This window comes from Solanum dulcamara, chromosome 12 (assembly GCF_947179165.1).
Source record: "Solanum dulcamara chromosome 12, daSolDulc1.2, whole genome shotgun sequence".
Taxonomy (NCBI): Eukaryota; Viridiplantae; Streptophyta; class Magnoliopsida; order Solanales; family Solanaceae; genus Solanum; species Solanum dulcamara.
The window spans coordinates 65,582,684-65,602,936 of NC_077248.1; the positions used below are offsets into that span (position 1 = coordinate 65,582,684).

The 20,253-nt window shown below is 35.2% G+C and overlaps 2 protein-coding genes across 5 annotated transcripts; one reads left to right on the forward strand and one right to left on the reverse strand.

Annotated features, from left to right (window-relative positions):
- Positions 1-173: 173 nt before the first annotated feature.
- Positions 174-7,169, reverse strand: LOC129876226 (probable sugar phosphate/phosphate translocator At3g14410). Of its 2 annotated transcripts, XM_055951595.1 has the most exons (7): positions 6,923-7,169; positions 3,504-3,611; positions 3,399-3,433; positions 2,269-2,381; positions 1,780-2,041; positions 1,400-1,668; positions 174-805 (listed from the first exon to the last, which is right to left on the reverse strand). In XM_055951595.1, the coding sequence occupies exons 1-7, from the start codon at positions 7,022-7,024 to the stop codon at positions 681-683; spliced, it is 1,014 nt and encodes a 337-aa protein (XP_055807570.1). In that variant the 5' UTR covers positions 7,025-7,169; the 3' UTR covers positions 174-680. The 2 variants fall into 2 exon arrangements, with proteins under 2 accessions (XP_055807570.1, XP_055807571.1); XM_055951596.1 differs by lacking the exons at positions 3,399-3,433; positions 3,504-3,611.
- Positions 7,170-14,906: 7,737 nt separating this feature from the next.
- LOC129876028 (glycolate oxidase 1-like) lies at positions 14,907-20,023 on the forward strand. Of its 3 annotated transcripts, none has more exons than XM_055951311.1 (12): positions 14,907-15,009; positions 15,591-15,758; positions 16,510-16,634; positions 17,010-17,056; positions 17,230-17,307; positions 17,408-17,532; positions 17,634-17,700; positions 17,787-17,849; positions 18,210-18,279; positions 18,486-18,586; positions 18,698-18,802; positions 19,536-20,023. In XM_055951311.1, the coding sequence occupies exons 2-12, from the start codon at positions 15,619-15,621 to the stop codon at positions 19,728-19,730; spliced, it is 1,116 nt and encodes a 371-aa protein (XP_055807286.1). In that variant the 5' UTR covers positions 14,907-15,009; positions 15,591-15,618; the 3' UTR covers positions 19,731-20,023. The 3 variants fall into 3 exon arrangements, with proteins under 3 accessions (XP_055807286.1, XP_055807287.1, XP_055807288.1); XM_055951312.1 differs by lacking the exon at positions 14,907-15,009 and adding an exon at positions 15,040-15,106; XM_055951313.1 differs by lacking the exon at positions 14,907-15,009 and having other exon boundaries at positions 15,647-15,762.
- The last annotated feature ends 230 nt before the right edge of the window (positions 20,024-20,253 follow it).

Sequence of the window (20,253 nt, forward strand, 5' to 3'; positions counted from 1 at the left end):
TACTTGAGTAGCTACAACATACTTAGTGTAACTCGACAAGTGCGGTATGGAGAGAATAGTGTGTGCATAGACCTTTACCCCTCCCAAGGTAGATAGACTGTTTTCTGCTCAAATAAAGCAATCTAATTAGATAAATTTATGTGGTGAATGAAGTGATAGCTCAACTTGCATCATACAATGTGAGGCTTCAACTCTTACTAATTCAGTTCAAATATTAATGGAAGTCATAACTCTTGATTTCAAGCATAAAAAGATCAAACTTACAAAGAAAATTGTCTCAACAACTCAGTTCCACCAACAGCTATACACTTTAATACATCTGGAATCTGTTTTAACATATCAACAGTCAGCAGTCATCGATGTCTACGTCCAACAAAAGAATGTCAGTGTCCAACCTTTTCGCGTTTAAAAGAAAAATCCTCTACATTATACATCATTATAACTCTCTCTTTCTTGTGCTCCGATGTCTCGAATTCAAAAGCAGCAGAAACAACCAGAGAATGTCATATTCATAGACAAGTTCCTGACTTGAATATCACCATGTTGAACTTTTATCTTCTTCTAAAGCAACAATATGAAGCAGTATTCAACAATGCATCAATTTTAAGAATTTGCAGAATTTTCTGCTCCTTCACATGCAAGACCTCAGAACAGACTGCAAGACTGCTCTTCGCATAGGTCTACACATTGGACGTTGAAGATGATACTAAAGGTATAGACGAAGCAGCTTGAGACTCGTCTGCGCTGACTCGGGTAGCTTCCTTTTTTAGCTTGTGGCTGTTATATGCAGCTACACCTGTAATAGCTGCAGAAAACATCTTTTCTATATTATTATGTGGTCAGAAAATAGTACCATCAATACTTATATTTATCATCATATACACAGTACGAAAAAGATTAGGATTGCTCCAAGTCTAACAATCTTACTTGGAAAAAAAAAACATAAAATAAGTTCTCAATCGACATGAAGCTCTTGGCAGTGTTTATTAATAATTAGTCACCTCAATGTATTCATCAAGAACAATAAGGTCATTACTGAGGCCAATGACCATCAGTTGCATAAGTCTCAGATTAGCTCTAATGTAGAAGTTACGGTTATCTCACTCCCACGAAATGCCAACACTGGAAAATTAAAGCAGTTGCAATAAAATATTGAAAGATGTTACGCAAGGACTAGCACCAGCTTTGGTTCAATTACACAAATCCATAGAGACAAAGCAAAGGGATTATCCAGTTACCAGGCATAGAAAATGAACCAAAACAAGAAGTTGATGATGAATATTCTGCAAAGCAGCACATCTCTATGATGTGGAATGAATGCAAGGAAAATGGCTGGAAATTAGTTAAATAGTTAAAGTAAAATGTTTCTTGGCATCAGATAAGATTGTCAGAAAATTACCAATAGCATAACCACAAAGATTGATAAGGGTCAGCTTCGTATCCGCAAAGAGTAGTGCAGATAGAAGTACAACCACCCAATCTTTGACAACTCCAGCGACACGAATTGTTAGGGCACTTGTATGTGAGATTACCAAGAAAACAGAGAGATTCAGCGCAAAGGTACATATACAATTTAGAGTTAGAGCAAAAGGGTGAAAGCTCCATGTTAGTTGTTCGTCCATCTTTGGTTTCTCCAAAAAAATCCATGGAACTAAAAGGCAAAGAGCGCTGCATTGAGTAACAAGAGATTCCCATCACATTGTCTTATTATAATGTTAAAGCATAACATAATAAGAAAATTCGAAAAAGCATTCCACTTCAGACAATAAATGTACTTGCCTGCATGGACTAACATAGTACATGACAGATATGGGGTTTAGCTTGAGGCCCTTCCGTTTTACCAGAATCTCCATAAATATAAGCCTTAAAGCTTCTCCAACAACACCTCCCATTTGGTAGATGACACCCACCCAGTTAATGTTTATTTCTCCATAAGAAGCTACTAGTACACCAAAACTGATTACAGACATTATGAGAAGCATTCTGCAGCTCATCATTTCGAGTCCAGCTGCAACTCCAAGGATGAAGACAGCTACTGGCACTGCAGATGAGACCTAAAAATGTGAAATCATATCCTGACACAAATGTACAGAGAGTATAGAGTACTTGAGCAGGGCATCCACCAACCCAACATCTAAAGTCTAAACATCAGGCATGAAACATCCTCTGACACTTCATCTATCAGCATAAATCTATACTGAACTTTTACATACCTCTAGCATCTATGAACTACAGAATATAAGACAACTCGATAGAAGAAATACTTACTGATTGCTTTCAACATCTGAGCAAATGAAACAGAAATATAAAGGTAAGCTGTGTTCCCAAGCCAAAGCGTCATAGCAAACATAGCGCCAATTGGGATGACCGAACTAATGTATCTGCATATTGAAATCTAATTAGTTTTCAAAAAAGTCTAATGGACAAAAGTAGAGAAGAAAAAAGTAGTACAGTAACAAACTATTGCCTACTTCTGCTATAAGGATTTTGAGCACAAACGCAAAAGAAGTGATAAAATTAAGAGAATCAGCAACTTCAGGTAAGTTTCTAGTTTATACTAATAGGTGAGGAAGAAAGGTTTATGCTAATTTTCTGCTTTATGTTTTGATAACTATGCAAAACAACTCATTTTAGTAAGTTATCCAAACTAATCCATTTTATGCCAAATTAGATGTCTGATTTAGCATAATTATAAGGATGAAGATTGAAACTATGTGGCGCTCTGTCACTTGATGGAGCAACATGTGGGGGCAACAAATTCCTTTTCATCATTTTAGGAATGACAATAAGAATATAGTTTTAATGAGAAGTATGTCTGTTACTTGTGCAATGCACGGCATAATTCTTCAAAGAAAGTGAACATCTCAAACCAACAAGCCAAGGAATTTGTGATGTAATGACCAGCTAAACACTCCCTTCTCTGCTTACCCGTTTTCTAAGGAGGGGCAGGTAAAGCAGGGGAAGAGATATGGATTGCACAGAAAGAGGAAAAGCGATGAAATGGCAGAAGGCAGAGATTTACGTAGATTTTGGTTGGACAAAATCTAGCTAAATGAACTTTCTTTATTGAAGAAAGGTCATAAAAGATACTTCCTCCATTCCACTTTATGTGGCAGGGTTCAGAGCAGTCAAAATACTTAATTTTTGGTGTGAATTCGGAAATAGATTCTTCAAGATTTTGGAAATATAATTTACATATTTGGAAACTACATAAAAAGTACTAGAAATTCATAAGGCAATTCCAATTTTTTAAGGAAAACGTGGTCAAAGAAGAACCTCTTTGACTCTCAAAAGGGTAATGCTACCAAATAAATTGGAATAGACGGTGTAATAGAGTTTTTGGATATAAAACTTGCTATCCAAAACGTTTAACATGACATTTTTTCACATGCACTCACATGTCTAGAGTCATTCCTTCCTCAACCTTCATTATCTGCAAAGAAATGCCTAAATTAGCACTACTAGTTGCCCAAACAATCAGTAAAAAGGAGAAAAATTCCTACCTTGAGAACTTTGGTAAGCGCAAAACATAGTACTGAAGAGAAGACCATATGAAGTAGCGTCAGCGCAAGAGGATATGGAAAGTTTATTTCTTTTGATGACAAAACCCACTGCAATGAACAAATTATTGCACAGACAAAGGAGCTGAGAAACGTCAGACGTTGAACTATTCTTAAAGCAACAACTGGTAAGTGTAGTTAAAAGAAATCAAGCTGGATAAATTCCAACAATGATGCATCTTTATCTCATTTTCATTTCAGGAAAGGGGAAAAAACAAAATATTAAGGGATCATTCAAAGCATAGTGGCCCCTTCTTTAAAGAGACCTGATATTTACATTATCTTTTATGATTTAAAGTTTTTCAATGCCATTAGCAAGGGGCTGATTCACAGGCAGTCAACTCACCAAGGGGTTTAGCATAATAGAGCTTACATCTGGTCGCTATGGTAAACTTATCCACAAAGAATAATGAACAGAAAGCTAACAATCTAGGTTCCAGGATCTTTCATAAGGACAGACAGATTCCTCTTGACAGTGTGGAGGAGCATACTTAATACACGATTCATCAGGTTTAAGGAAATTATCTGATCAAGATTGATGGTCTAGCATAGCATATGCGAAATTTTAACTAACTTGCCCCATCCTAACCTGCTGCAGAAGAAAATTTTGGAAAGGATTCATCAGGTTTAAGGAAATTATCTGATCAAGATTGATGGTCTAGCATAGCATATGCGAAATTTTAACTAACTTGCCCCATCCTAACCTGCTGCAGAAGAAAATTTTGGAAAGGAAAAGCATAGACAACATAGTATTGGCATCTGAAAAATATCCAATGCAAGGTGTATTTTGGAATCCCATAAACTTTTAACCAAAAGGAAATTGGAGATTGAGGGCTCATTTTAATTGAGGGATTTGGCCATATTGGTTTTAAATTCATAGGCCCAAATTGTTTACACACATTCGATTTTATTAAGAAAATTTGGATTTGAAACTTGTAAGATATGGCACTTGGGCCTAACTCAACCCCAAAAGCTAACTCATGATGGGAGGATTGTCCAAGTCCATACAAGCAAACCACTAGTCCAATCCTGAACCAATATGGGAATCTAATACCCCCTTCACGCCAGGCCCAAACAGGAATGGACTTGGCTCTGATACCATCTAAAAGTATGGTACCTAACTCAACCTCAAAAGCTAGGTCATGAGGAGAAGATTGATGAAGTCCATATAAGCAAAGCAATTGTCCATTCTTAACCAACGTGGGACTCTAACCCACTCTAACACCCATTTCACGCTCAGGCCCAACTGAGCGTGGAGTAGGAGCTCAAACGAGGATGAACCTGACTCTAATACCATCAAAAGATATGACACTTAGGCCTAACGCAACCCGAAAAGCTAGGTCATCAGGGGAGGATATGATTGACCAAGTCCATACAAGCAAACCATCAGTCCAATCCCCATCAAATATGGGACTCTAACTCACTCTAACAAAAGCATAAACCCAAACTAGAAGCGAATTACGCAAAAGCTCAAAATTGCAGAAGATCGAGCTCTTCTAAGAGACTTACTACAAAAGAAACTTGATAAGATGTCTTTGACGTCCCTTTAAATCCAGTTGTCTCCATCTAAACAGACCATAAAAGACTTTATATATTCATGAACTATCCTATGCATGTGAATCCAGTTGTCTCCATCCAAACAGACCATAAAAGACTTTACATATTCATGAACTATCCTACGCATGTGACCAAGTAATAACTTTGGATCTTAGATATGCAAAGAAGAAACAATAAAATATATTGAACCAGCCAATGATTCCTTATTTCCTTATATGCTTACCTCAAAAATATATTCTTATGAATAAGAAACTATTTGTACATATTGGTGCACCTCGAGAACCTTCTATGAAAAGCTGACCATTGTTCAATGCAAAAAATGCTTATCCTTGAGCGTTTTAAAATACTTCTAATAAATCACTCCTACCATTTCAAATAGAGTAAAAGGGCAGCCCGGTGCACTTAAGCTCCCGCTATGCGCAGGGTCTGGGGAAGGGCCCGACCACAAGGGTCTGTTGTACGCAGCCTTACCTTGCATTTCTGCCAGAGGCTGTTTCCAAGGCACCATTTCAAATAGAGTACTCAAACTAATTAAATCACAAATTACAGGATAGCACTAGACTTCCACAATCTCCATTTTAGTAACATGACCCCAAAGTTGTTGAAGGAAAAGAAAGGAAAGAAAAGTGATGTTCTAAATTGTTGCACTCACACTATATCTATAAAGAATAACTTAAACATTGAGTTCTAACTTTTTGCTTTATGTCGCACCAATGTGGTCTAGCAATTAATAAAGATTATGGCGCTCGTCATCTGCCAAACTCAAAAGAAATGAGAAACCAAATATGAAAAACTTACGACATACCATGCTTATTTTGAAAAGCTCACTGAGCAATTCAAGAAAATAAGTTTCTCTCCACTACTAACCCCAAAAATAGCTTACGAGATGAGGATTGCCAAATATCATATAACGAGACAAATAAACCATCCTTCAACCAATATGGGAACAACCCTTCGCACTCCCAGGTCTACTAATTGGAGCGTGAACAACACAACATGGAGCCCAACATTGAGACACACAATAACAGAGAATGAGCCAACACAAAAGCTAGCTTACAAGGTGAAAATTGTCCAATACCTAACCCACATATCAACCAACGAGGGACACTTAACACCCCTTTCGCCCTCTCATGTCTATTAATTGGAGCATGAACAACACAACATGGAGCCCAACATTGTCACACACAATAACATAGAATGAGCTTGCCCCGATACCATAAAAAGAAATGGCATTGGCCCTAACTCAACCCAAAAGCTAGCTTAAGAGGTGAAAATTGCCCAATGCCTAACCCACATCTCAACCAATGTGGAACACTTAAAACAACAAAATGGAGAAAGTTAATACTTCAATCCATAGACCAGCTAGAGGGTTTTACTTCACTCAGAAACTATATCAAACTTCTCATTTACGTACTCAATTTCTAGCTACCACCATTTGTTACTCTCTGGTAAACCAAACCCAATGTTAATTAGACATCATTAAAACAAACCAATTTAATCAATCAATCAACTCGATCTCAAACTAATTCAGATAGGTTGTTTCAATCCCCTTACCTTTATTTTTTTATTTTTTCATTTTTTGAAAATTGGGGGTAAGGGAAAAGATTACAAAGTGGGAAATTGAACACTCACCAACAAGTTTCAAACCAACCAACCAACTCAACTACTAAGATTCCTCGCAATCCCTTTACACATTTTGCGAGGACAAACAACATAGTGCCACACTAATATCTATCCTCCCTATAACCAAGCTAAGAAGAATTGAAACAAATGAAGACATGAATCAATTTAATTGTTTTATGTACCTTATTGAAGAAGATCTGACCACTAGATAAGGAAATATAGAGAAGTATGTATGCATAAGTTAAGACACCTTCGCTCATCAATTTTCTCTGTCGATCCGCCATTGTTACCTAAAGAATTCAGTCAACACGCGCTCGGTCAGTGGCTGTAGCTGTACTGGAATTTTGTGTACATCAACTGTTTGTCAAAATGAAAAAGAGAAAAAGTGACCAATGAGGAAAAAAGAGATATTTTGGTTGAGTGATTGATTATTACTTCCGTCTCAAAATAAGTGTTATATTTAGCTCATCTCAAACTTATTAGGAAAAATAATGAAATAGAGTATAAGATACTCCTTTTATTTCATATTAGTTGAAGTATAAGATACACACATATTAAGAAAAATATTTAAAAACATAACTTAAACATCATTTTTACTATTGTCTTTTGTGAAATCATAAATATAACTTTGAAAGCAGTGTAATTTATCTCCTAGAAAATATAAATTTTAATAAATGAAAAGACAATTATGAAAAAAAATTAAATCATCAATCTTGAACTTTGAAAGATGAAAAAAGTCTCAAAAATTCACTTAATATGGAATGAAGAAAATATTGTTTAGCTATTGTTTGATAAAATATATCCAAATATTTTTAGCAGGTTAGTTTTGCGGAAAGTTTCAATATGTGTGTGGCTTTGAGGAACTTTTAGGAAACATATTTCATTTTTTAAAGAAAAATAATAATATGAAATTGTAACGACCTAGCCCATTGTTACTAAAAATATATGCGGTAAATGTATATTTCGTCATAAGACTAGGATCAATTCCTTGGTATGCGAGTGCATTAGTTGTGAATTAAAGTCGTATTATACTCCTATCTAAAAGTTGAGTTGAAAGTGTCTTTCTAATTTAGTTTTGGACTTGAGTTCAAAATAGGGTAAACTTCAAACGATTATATATCTCATCCTATAATGAATTAGGTGGCCCGTAACCTATTAAATTAAAGGCCTATGAGTCTTCTTTCCAACTCCACCAAATTTACTTCATTTAGAGTTCAGAGTAAAACGTTATGTCCATTTTACTGAGCATTGTTCGTACTGGACCGCCAGAGTGGGTTACCCTAGAAAACCCCAAGAAGCTGTTCTAGGCTTGGAGTGAAGGAAAGAAGAGATTCCTAGGGCTACAACCGACAGATTTCTGGCCCTTCTCCATAGTTTTTCCCTTCAGAAGTCAAGGACCGTTCTTTAATCCTTCTACAACTGCTTGGCACCCAGATAGGCTAGGTTTCTCTAATTGAGTATTGTAAATCTGTTCTCACCCATTCTATATTGTAGTTGACGGGAGTTTCATGCTTAGGTCTTCGGCCACGGAGTCTGGATGGTTAAATGATGGTCAATTATTGTTTAGAGTGGGAATGTATGTTGTGGGTCATGATTATTATGTGACTAATGATAAAGGACCAATCTTTGAATGTTGAACTTGGTGAAAACTGTTTAGAAGGTCAATGACCCTTGCGGGATTAAATGTAGACAATTGTTGGGTTGTTAAGAGATCTTGAGACCCGTGGGTTATGAGTTATTGATGTATATAAAGGGATATGATTATATGATTAGATCTTGAGTAATGCGAATCATGAAATAAAAAGGTGAATGTGAATGATCTAGTGTTGATAGATCTCATGCCATGAACCTATTTGATTACCTATGGTTATAGGTTATGGTTTAGTCTATATCATAAAGAGACCCTTAATAGTGACTGAGTAATGTTGTGATGTTTACCACGCATTTAACTATTATGGTTGGATGATTGATATGTTGTTATGATGGGTCTACAATTCCAAGACTGTGAAATCTATAATCTTGAACTTGCTCTACCTAAAGTGATGTGTTGAATAAGGAAGGCTTGATGAAATATTGTTAATGAAGGGAAAGGTAGAATGAAACTAATGAAATGACTAATTATGAATAATTGCATGCAATGAACCTGTTACTTGATTATACAAATATGTGAACTATTCTTCAAACTTATACCTAGAGAAAATTAGGATATAGAATACTACACAACTTATGTCGCATAACTTAATTCATATAGAACTTATGCCTACAACAACAACAACAACAACAACAACCCAGTGCAATCCCACATCGTAGGGTCTGGGGAGGATAAAGTGTACGCAGACCTGACTCCTACCAATGTAGGACGGCTGTTTCCGAAAGACCCTCGGCTCATTAGAAGCATAAAAAAAGGTCAGACAAGAGTATTAAAAGTAGATAAATAGATAACGAAATAATCAAAGAACAAAAAGCAGTAAGTATTATTAGATAGTAACATAAATACCATAAATCAAAGTACAAGGAATCATAGTGCATTAATACGCCTACGGCTAAGGGGGAGAAATGCCACTATGTGCTAGCCTTCTACCCTAATGTGTGTCCTCCACACCCTCCTATCTAAGGTCATGTCCTCGGTAAGTCGTAAATGCGTCAAGTCCTGTCTGATCACCTCTCCCAGTATTTCTTCGGCCTACCCCTACCTCTTCTGAAACCATCCATGGCCAACCTCTCACATCTCCGCACTGGTGCATCTGGGACTCTCCTCTTCACATGCCCAAACCATCTCAGTCGCGTCTCCCGTATCTTGTCTTCCATCGAGGCCACTCCTACCTTGTCTCGAATAGCCTCATTTCTAATCATGTCGCTCCTAGTATGCCCACACATCCATCTCAACATTCTCATCTCGGCAACTTTCATCTTTTGCACGTGGGAGACCTTAACTAGCCAACACTCCGCCCCGTATAACATAGATGGTCTAACCACCACTTTGTAGAACTTGCCCTTAAGTAGTGGTGGCACCTTCTTGTCACACAACACACCGGAGGCGAGCCTCCATTTCCTCCATCCTGCCCCAGTACGATGTGTGACATCCTCGTCGATTTCCCCGTTGCCTTGCATTATAGAACCAAGGTACTTAAAACTACTTTTCTTTTGGATGGCTTGGTCCCCGAGCCTAACTTCCGCGCCAACCTCCTGAGGTGTCTCACTGAACTGGCACTCCAGGTACTCTGTCTTGGTCCTACTCAGCTTAAACCCTTTAGACTCCAAGGTGCGTCTCCAATCTTCCAACTTAGCGTTAACTCCGCTACGAGTATCATCGATGAGGACTATGTCGTCCGCAAAAAGCATACACCATGGCACCTCACCTTGAATTTAAAAAAGGGCAGCCCGGTGCACTAAAGCTCCCGCTATGCGCGGGGTCCGGGGAAGGGCCTGACCACAAGGGTCTATTGTACGCAGCCTCACCTTGAATTTGTCGCGTCAATGCATCCATCACCAAGGCAAATAGAAACGGACTCAAGGCTTATCCTTGATGCAACCCCATCACCACCGGGAAGTGTTCTGAGTCCCCTCCTACTGTCCTTACCCTGGTTTTGGCACCCTCGTACATGTCCTTGATCAACCTTATGTACGCTACCGGTACACCTTTAGCCTCCAAACATCTCCATAGTATCTCTTGGGGGACTTTATCATAAGCCTTTTCTAAGTCGATGAATACCATATGCAAGTCTCTCTTCCTCTCCCTATATTGCTCCATTAGTCTCCTCATAAGATGGATGGCTTCCGTAGTTGAGCGTCCCGGCATAAATCCGAACTGGTTTTCTGAAATAGACACGCCTCTCCTCACCCTCATCTCCATCACTCTTTCCCACACTTTCATAGTATGGCTTAGAAGCTTGATACATCTGTAGTTGTCGCAACTCTGGCTATCCCCCTTGTTTTTATGCCTAATGAAGCACAAATTCTCTAAACTTATATCGAGCGAAACAAAGTTCTCTGAACTTATGCCTAGCGATATTAGGTTGATCCACAAATTTTTACTAAATAAGAAGCAGAGACAAAAATGAAAAACTATTATATTTGAGTGCAAAAATAAAAGATCACCCCAAAATAGGAGCCTCAATCGACGTTGATTTTAATCGTGCCTTCTTGAGCTTTTTTCCAGATAACTTGAGTCCATTTTTTAGTAGGCTTCAACCTTTCCACAATTTGACACAGAATAGGCCAACGGTCAATGCAATTTAAGTTGTGTACAATCTTTAAAAGTACTGTTTTAACGTGCCAAATAATTTTATATTCCATATTGTTGTGCAAAATCTTCCTTTTATTGTCATATCTACCAGCACACCTTTGCTTCCAAGCTGCAAATAGTGCCTAACAACTAGAGACTTTAAGCACAACCAGCCTTATTATGTGCTTCTCATCTTTTTCTTTGTTGGAAGATGTTATATATATCAATTATTTTCTTTTATATATGTCAATTTTCTTGGTTTATGTGCATATCTTCCATGATTATCATTGACATTTGGTTCAGCTATTGGTTACATAACTTAGTATTATTTTTAGGCTTCCCACTTAGTGTTCGGTACACAAAAAAGGGGTATGACTAGTCTTGATTCACATCAAGAAATTCCACTTTGATAATAAAACGTTTCCTATCAAAGACTACCCCATTTTCGGGACTCAAACCTGATTCTCTGATTCAAACATAATTCTATTAAAGTACACTTAGTAATGCTAAATATGGCATATTGTGGGAATGTACAGATGAACCAAACTTTTAACGAATGACATGGATGAGCCTTTTCTCAAAGTTCGATGACATATTTAAACTTTTTCCCGTTATTCATGTGGATGTCCACTAAATGTAATCATCTCCCTACTACTCTTCACCATTATGTTTCACCTCTACGTCTCCCACCTTCTCCGTGATCTTTCCTCTTTGTGTCATGTTTATAACTACCTTTTATACGGCTCTATATAACATTATGAATAAAGGCATAAAAACTCATATATATTGTAGACAATTTGAAAACACTTAAAAGAAAGAAGAAAGCTCTCTCTTGTATTTCTCTACATTGATTGTTTACTTTTTTATTTCATATTGTCACTTTTAACTTTATTTTATAACAAAAAATAATTAGAAAAAAATAAATAAATGAAATTAGATTTTTACTTATGAGTCCTTGTAAGTTGTATCTGTCCTTGGGCTCTGGTTTCGTTTCTTGTCTGGTTTTTTCACTATTCATGAGCCCACATCTTCTTAATGCCTCCATGTTCATGTGTCACATCTTTTTTATTGTGCTTCGAAGCTTCCCACTAATACATGTCCAATTCAAAGGTATTTATGTCGATCCATATTAATAGTTCATTTTCTCTTTCATATGCCTTCAAAGAAATGACGAATAAAAAGGTTAGTTTTACTAAATCGAAACAAATTAGAAAAAATTATTTCGGCAGAGTTTTTTAATAAATAATTATTGATTTCAGCGATATTTAATTTATTTATTATCATTTATAACAGTACATAACAATATTATGATAAATCTGCACTTCTATCAAAAGTGAATGATGCATGTTAATTATTTTCGTCGATTCATATTAATTGTTCATTTTCTCTTTCACACGCCTCCGAAGAAATCATGAATAAAAAGGTTAGTTTTACTAATTTACTATTTAAGAAATTTTCTCGGGAGTTTACAAATTTGTTTAAACTTTTAAAAGGAATTAATTATAAGGGTAAAATAAAAAAAAAATAATTTTATTTTAATTTTATAAATTAATAAATAATTTGAGATAATTATTTATAGTAATATGGACAAATAATACAAAAAGGGAGGAGGCAAGTGTACTAAGTCAAAACAAATTAGAAAAAATTACTTTGGGTGAGTTTTTTAATAAATAATTAATGATTTTAATGATATTTTATTTATTTATTATCATTTATAACAGTGCATAACAATATTATGATAAATCTGCACTTGTATCAAAAGTGAATTATGCTAATAAATAATCTGAGATAATTATTTATAGTATGTGGACAAATAATATAAAAAGGAAGGAGGCAAGTGTACTAAGTCGAAACAAATTAGAAAAAATTACTTGGGGTACGTTTTTTAATAAATAATTATTGATTTTAACGATATTTGTATTTATTTATTATCATTTATAACAGTACATAAAAATACTATGATAAATCTGCACTTGTATTAAAAGTAAATTATGCATCCAATATAAATATATTAAAGTGTGTAATAAATATATTATTCATCAATAAAATTTGTATTATATGTTGTTCTCTGCAATATGTATTAAAACTATATTATAAATGTCCAGCAATAAAATATTATTATTATAAATGATAAATATTATTTTAATATAATATATTATGTAAGTTTTCCAAAAAATTAAGTGTCATTCTTTATGTGCAACCCATCTTTCCAAATCAATTACCCCCGTTCAAATCCCACCGTATTAGTTAATTCCAAGTCCAAAGGGTCATTTACACTCTTGTCCCCACATTTTGTAATGGTAGTATTTCTTCTATAGTGTTTTATTCTTTGATTTTTGTTGATATCTGTTTCGTACTTCGATTATTATATTATTTTGTTATAGTTTTTATTTTGTTATTATTCGTTGGTTTTTGTACTTTAGTTAGTTCGTTGTCGGGATTGTTTTGGATTGTTTTTTTAGTCCGGGGTTTATCGAAAATAATTTCTCTATCAAAGAGATTGTGATTAGGTCTGCATACACTCTACTCTTTTCAAACCCCACTTTATGGAGCTAAATTGAATATGTTTTTGTTTCTTTTGACGGAATAATAAACATATCTTTATAATACCTTGTCAGTATAATATATATCATCAAGAATTGAGGAGTGTTTCTTCTTTAAGAATGAAACTAGTCTTTTATGATATTTTATCAAAACATGATATATACCGGATCGTTATCATAAAGGACTGAATTCTTATTCTGAAGGAATGAATCACTCCTTTATAACACTTGCTAAGTATATAATATATACCATATGGATATCATAATATACAACAAAAATATATTTCAACTGTTATTCATATATTATTTTTTGATATATTATATGCTAAAATAAGACGTTTTATGATGTATGAAAAAAAAAATCATATCAATTATCTTAAAACGTCATTACTAGTGAAAGATACATATATCCAACTTTTATGCGACTTTCCTTTTTTGTTATTTTTTGTCACTATCCCTCCTTGATGTTTATGGGCCATATCTGCCGGAAACTTCTTAGAAGCTGTCATAATAAATGTCTCCATTCATAAATGTCCAACTCAAAGGTAATTGTAAATATAATATATTTTATTATTGTTATACGTACGAGAAGGGAAGTATTGAAGTAACTGGTAAAGTTACTGTCACGTGATCAGGAGGTCACGGGTTTAAGCCTTGAAAACAGCATCTGGCAGAAATACAAGGTAATGCTGCGTACAATAGACCCTTGTGGTCAGGTCCTTTCCCGGACCTTGCGCATAGCGAAAGTTTTAGTGCACCGAACTACCCTTTTTTTTATTGTTATACGTACGAATATAATATATTCCGCTATAGAATCTGTATGCTTACCAAATTACATGTTCAGAACCTATAGATAAATTTTTTTTAATCGAATAACAAAAATCTATTATATGACGAGAGATATAATTATTGTTATCAGGTGTAGAGCTAGCACATGAAACGCTAGTTCTACATTCCAATAAATTTGGTTTAACTCGTGTATATTCATTGAGATTTTAACTTCGAATCCTCATTTACTAAATAATTTAAATTGTTAAATTGTTCTTTTTAAGAAATATTTTAATTTTAGAATGAAATTGCATATGTCTTATCATATTTCATATTATGTTTTGTCCTGTTTGTTTTCTTTTACTTACCATCTTCCCTCCTATTTTTACATACATAGATAATGAAAATGGAAAAGGAAAGTGTAGATAATGTTTTTTGACAAAATGCCACATAGAATTATTACTATAGACATATAATATGTCCAAATATGTCTTAATAAATAAACAGTTTGTGAAATTATTGATTTGGATGATAAGAAAAGGCAAGTGGTATAGTGAGTCACTTATCTGTTTTTTTTTTTTAATACTCATCCTCAATTTGTGATTCTCTTTGCTTTTGGGCACACCATTTATTTATATATATATATATATTGGTTCTTTTCTCTTATCATAAAACATTATATTCCCTCAATTATAGTTTCATTCTTCTTTATTGCTTGGGAGTACTCCAAAAGGTTTGCTGTTAACTTCCTTATAAACATTTCCATTCTTTTTTCTTCTTATCAAGAATCTTTGATTGATTTTTTACTTTTGTAGTCGACTTAAAGGGAGGTCAGTTAAACACCTTTTGTTGGAAAATAACCCTTAAGCTACATTTGTTGCATGCATGTTAATTTGCACCTTCTTTTTTTTCTGTTAAAGATAGATAGTTGGCACCACTTATCTTTGTTTTTATTTGATCTTATTCAAGTGTTTTTTGCAAGCTTATTTCTTTCTCGTTATTTCATGTTTTCTTTTCAAGTATGTGAAATGTTTGTATCTTTTTCATAGATAGAGATATAATCCAATATTATCTCATCTTACGTTGATACTACTCTCAAAAAATATTGCAGCATTCGTCATCGGATCCTCAAAAAATACCCTACTTTTGAAGGATCCGATACACACCTGTCAATACTTTTTAAGAGTCCGAGCAACATAGATCTTATTTATTACTCCCTCTGTTCCATTTTATGTGATGCAGGAGTTTTACTTTGACTGATATTTTTAGTATGTCTTTTAAATATTTGAATTGTGACTTAAATTTTTTACGTAGTTTCTAAATATCGTAAAACAACTACAATATGGGGGAGATTACCAATGTCATGGAGTATGAAGAAATTGCAAAGCAAAAGTTGCCAAAGATGGTGTATGACTACTATGCATCTGGAGCAGAGGACCAATGGACTTTGGCTGAGAACAGAAATGCCTTTTCAAGAATTCTGTAAGTTGCTCTAGCCATCATAGACCTAAGTCCTAAATTGCTAAAAAAGAGGTCAAAGTTAGTTTGTAAAGAAATAAATCTTGGGCTTAACTAAACCCCAAAAGCTAGCTCATGAACGGAGGGTTGCTCAAGCCTATATAAGCAGATCACCAGTACATTTCTCAACCAATGTGGACTCTTAACCAACTCTAACACCCCCCAACCCCCACCCTTACACCCAATCCCAACTGGAGTGTGGACCGGGAGCCCAAATAAAGATGAACCTGGCTCGGATACCATGAAAAAACTGAATCTTGGATCTAACTCAACCCCAAAAGCTAGCTCATGAAGAAAGGATGACTCAAGTCCATATAAGCTGATCACCGATCCATTCCCTAACCAATGTGGGACTCTAACCAACTCTAACACACATCAGTAACTTATTTGTTACAATATTAAAGTAATTGAACTTTATCGACCATTACAATAACGTTACCTACTATATAAGTAAAATTACAAAACTATGTGTTACTTAAAGTAACTGAACTTTATCTATTGTTGTTAAAGCGAGTAAAGTTCAGGGATTTTACTATCATAGTGGGGAAAAGTTTCCGACTTTGCTGTTATAGTGGATAAAGTTTAAGGACAAACAGATCGTTTTGTTACCTCACTGTTACTTTAATGTGGCAAAAACAATATTGTGACTTTATTGTTATAGTGGATAAAGTCATATGTGTTATATTCATGAGCTATTCTTTCTCTGTATATGCAGGTTTAGGCCCCGTATTCTAATTGATGTAAGCAAGATTGACTTAAGCACAACCGTGCTTGGTTTCAATATCTCGATGCCTATCATGGTTGCACCAACAGCTATGCAGAAAATGGCTCATCCTGATGGTATAACTTGACTCCTACAAGTCTCTTCATATTTAAATCCTTGACTAATGTCGCGATATAAGTTCTTTTAGCAAAAACTTAGAAGTTTTTCTTGGTAATGGTCATAAGCACTCAATGAATTTGGAATGTTGCATGCCTAAACTATTGGACTATTTCATGTAAGACGTACAACAAATATGAACCAAACATTTGATATTCTGTAATGGCTGATCTGAAGATCTATCTGCTTGAGAAAAGTTGTGGATCATGCTTCATTTAATCATTTTGTCTATGTTTGTGCACTTCGATAGTACGAGTTGTATAATGTCAAAAATCTCTTTGTAAGGCTTTAATTGTGTCAAAAATCACTTAATCATTTTGGTTGATTATGTCTAGGTGAGTATGCTACAGCAAGAGCAGCAGCGGCAGCAGGAACAATTATGGTTAGTCTGTTGTGGCGTGTCAAGTATAATGTTGAACTAATACCAATGAATTACGTACTTTATGGGCTTACACGGATGGGATGAATAGCTAAATAGTTAAAAATTAGATTTTTCCTATAACAATGTTTTCGTTCTTTAACTTTGTTGATGCATCTCCCAAATTTGTGTTGTAGACACTGTCATCTTGGGGAAATTCAAGTGTCGAGGAGGTTGCTTCAACAGGACCTGGCATCCGTTTTTTCCAGCTCTATGTAAGCATGAAATTGTAGTTAAAAGACTATAAGAACTATACATACATGTTACTACTCTAAAACATATATATATATATATATATTGTGTCGAAATATCCAGGTCTACAAGGACAGAAACATAACAACTCAATTAGTACGAAGAGCTGAAAGGGCAGGTTTCAAGGCTATAGCTCTTACAGTTGATACCCCGAGATTGGGACGTAGAGAAGCTGATATTAAGAACAGGTGCATATTTGAAAATCGTGTAATTGTATTTACCCGTCTTGTTAGCTAAGGCACTTAAAGATTGAAGCTCCACAAGTTAACACACTCTCCGTCCTTTGTAGATTTACTTTGCCACCAAATTTATCACTGAAGAACTTTGAAGGACTGGACATTGGCAAGATGAACAAAGTGAGTGGAGACAATGGAACGTACCCATTGTTCAAAGTAATTTCTACAATTTTCGTGTGTCTTGTTAACAAAAATTCTGCTTACAGGCTGAGGACTCCGGATTGGCTTCATATGTTGCTGGTCAAGTTGATCGTTCATTGAGTTGGAAGGTACATTAACTTCCTTAGCATCTCAGCCTACATATACCATTTTACTTTCTTGCTGTCTTCTTGAGGCTTATGTCGCTCAAGAACTACAACTTTTACGTTTCTATTTTTAGAAACAATTTAACTTTAAACTTCTCATTTCACTGTTAATGAGATTATTTATAGTCAAACAAATATCTATGACTTATTCTGGAGCACAAGTTTCAAAAGTCTGTCTTTCTTTTCTTAAACTCCATACAATAGTCAAACTGCATCATATAAATTGGGACCGAGGGAGTAATATTGTGAAACTTGCATATCGGTTTAAACTACAGTCACTGTCATGTGCTTTAAAATGAACAATTTCTTTCTGAATATGGACAGGATGTTCAGTGGCTAAAGACAATTACTTCACTGCCAATCCTGGTAAAGGGTGTAATTACAGCTGAGGATGGTAAGCAAAGAACGATTTTTCTTTCCTTCGAGGCTTCGGGATAAAGATACAATTTTATGAAAAATTGTTTGAAAAATATCAATTCATGTTTGCTAAAACAGCGTTCCCTTCTTTTTCTGATATTTTTACAACGGATTAATTCAATGAATTAGAACGAACCAACTGATTGATGATCTATCTTATCACTTTTTTACTTTGGACTGCAGCTAGGATTGCAGTTCAATCTGGAGCAGCTGGTATCATTGTGTCGAACCACGGTGCTCGCCAACTTGACTATGTCCCTGCTACAATTATGGCTCTTGAAGAGGTATCTAACTTGTTTTTTGGTTCCTCTCGCCTCGTCTGTCCTCTAGAATTTGTGTTTGTTGAAAGCTTGTAGATTCTTCCTGACTCACATTGCTTTCATGTGAATATTTAGGTTGTGAAAGCTACTCAAGGCCGTATCCCTGTGTTCCTGGATGGAGGTGTTCGTCGTGGAACAGATGTCTTTAAAGCTCTGGCACTTGGTGCCTCAGGCGTGTTTGTAAGTACAACATAACACAAACCTCAATCTTTTATTGTTCATTAGTCACTGACATGCTTTTATGTGTTGTTTTAAACTTGAAGATTTCCATATTTAGGACTAGAGGCAGATGAAGCCTATCGTTCTATGGACTCAACTGAATCCAGTATTTCCAACACGGAATATAATAATCATGAAAACACACAAAATTTTCAACTAATATTAAATTCCAAAAGTAACAATGAGTCAGTGCAACCTTAAAGTTGAACGTATCAAGTTTAAATCATAGATCTGCCTCAGTTTAGCACCATTTTGGAAGTGATTGTGATTTGTAAAGCATTGTGATGCAAGAATGTGACATTCCATCAATAATGACATGTCCACAGGAAGTCTAATTTAGCATTTCAATAGAAGTCACTTCCACTTGTGACAATCTTGCAACAGGGTTGTATATATATATTAGCAGCAGTGGATTCAAAATTTGAAGCTTAAGGGGTCCTACGACGACCTCAAGTTAATGAATAATTGGGTTCACGATCAAATATTTATAGATATTTAGTGACATTCTTGATACATATACAACGTTTTGGCAACCCTTACTGGATTCACGTGAATATATAACTTCTAAGCTAGCCCGCCCCTGTATATAAGGCGAGAAGAGGACATATATACTTCTGTTTACAACATACTATTCTTGTTTCCTATTTTAACTCACATGTTTTAGAGAAAATGACGTTTGTGATCGCGTCTACAGATTGGACGACCAGTCATTTGGTCATTGGCTGCTGATGGAGAAGCTGGTATCAGGAAAGTACTGCAGATGATGCGCGATGAGTTTGAGCTAACGATGGCATTGAGTGGCTGTCGTTCACTGAAGGAAATCACTCGTAACCACGTTGTGACTGATTGGGAGACTCCACGGGCTGCTCTTCCCGTGCCAAGGTTATAAACATAAAACCTTTGGTGTCAAACTGTTTCACCAAGGCAAAATATTAGTTCCATGTATTCTGAATGCCCCCTTGTGATCCGGCCCTTTCCTCAGACTACTCTGTGCATAATGGGAGCTTAGTGCATCAAATTGCCCTTGTGTTTTGAATAACTTATTTATCTTTCATTGGAACATTTATTTGTGTGTGATGAGTTTGCATATGTTTTGATGACGTTGAAGGTATTTATTTATTTTCAGTATTGTAAACTGATATGTATTATTTCTAATAAATGGCCAAAGATGCCTTCATTGGATATGTATTCTCTGATCATTATTTTTTAATAAGAATCTATCTTTTTATGGTGTAGTGATAAGAGTTTTAAGTAATATACACAATAGTGTATATAATTTTTATTAGATCCTCATCTTTACAAATTTTTATATGTTGTAGCAGGTAACATCTCTTATTTTTAAAATTTCACATTTTAAAAAGGCTTAATGTAGTCTATAAATATCATTTAAATGACCAGATTGTGTATAAAAC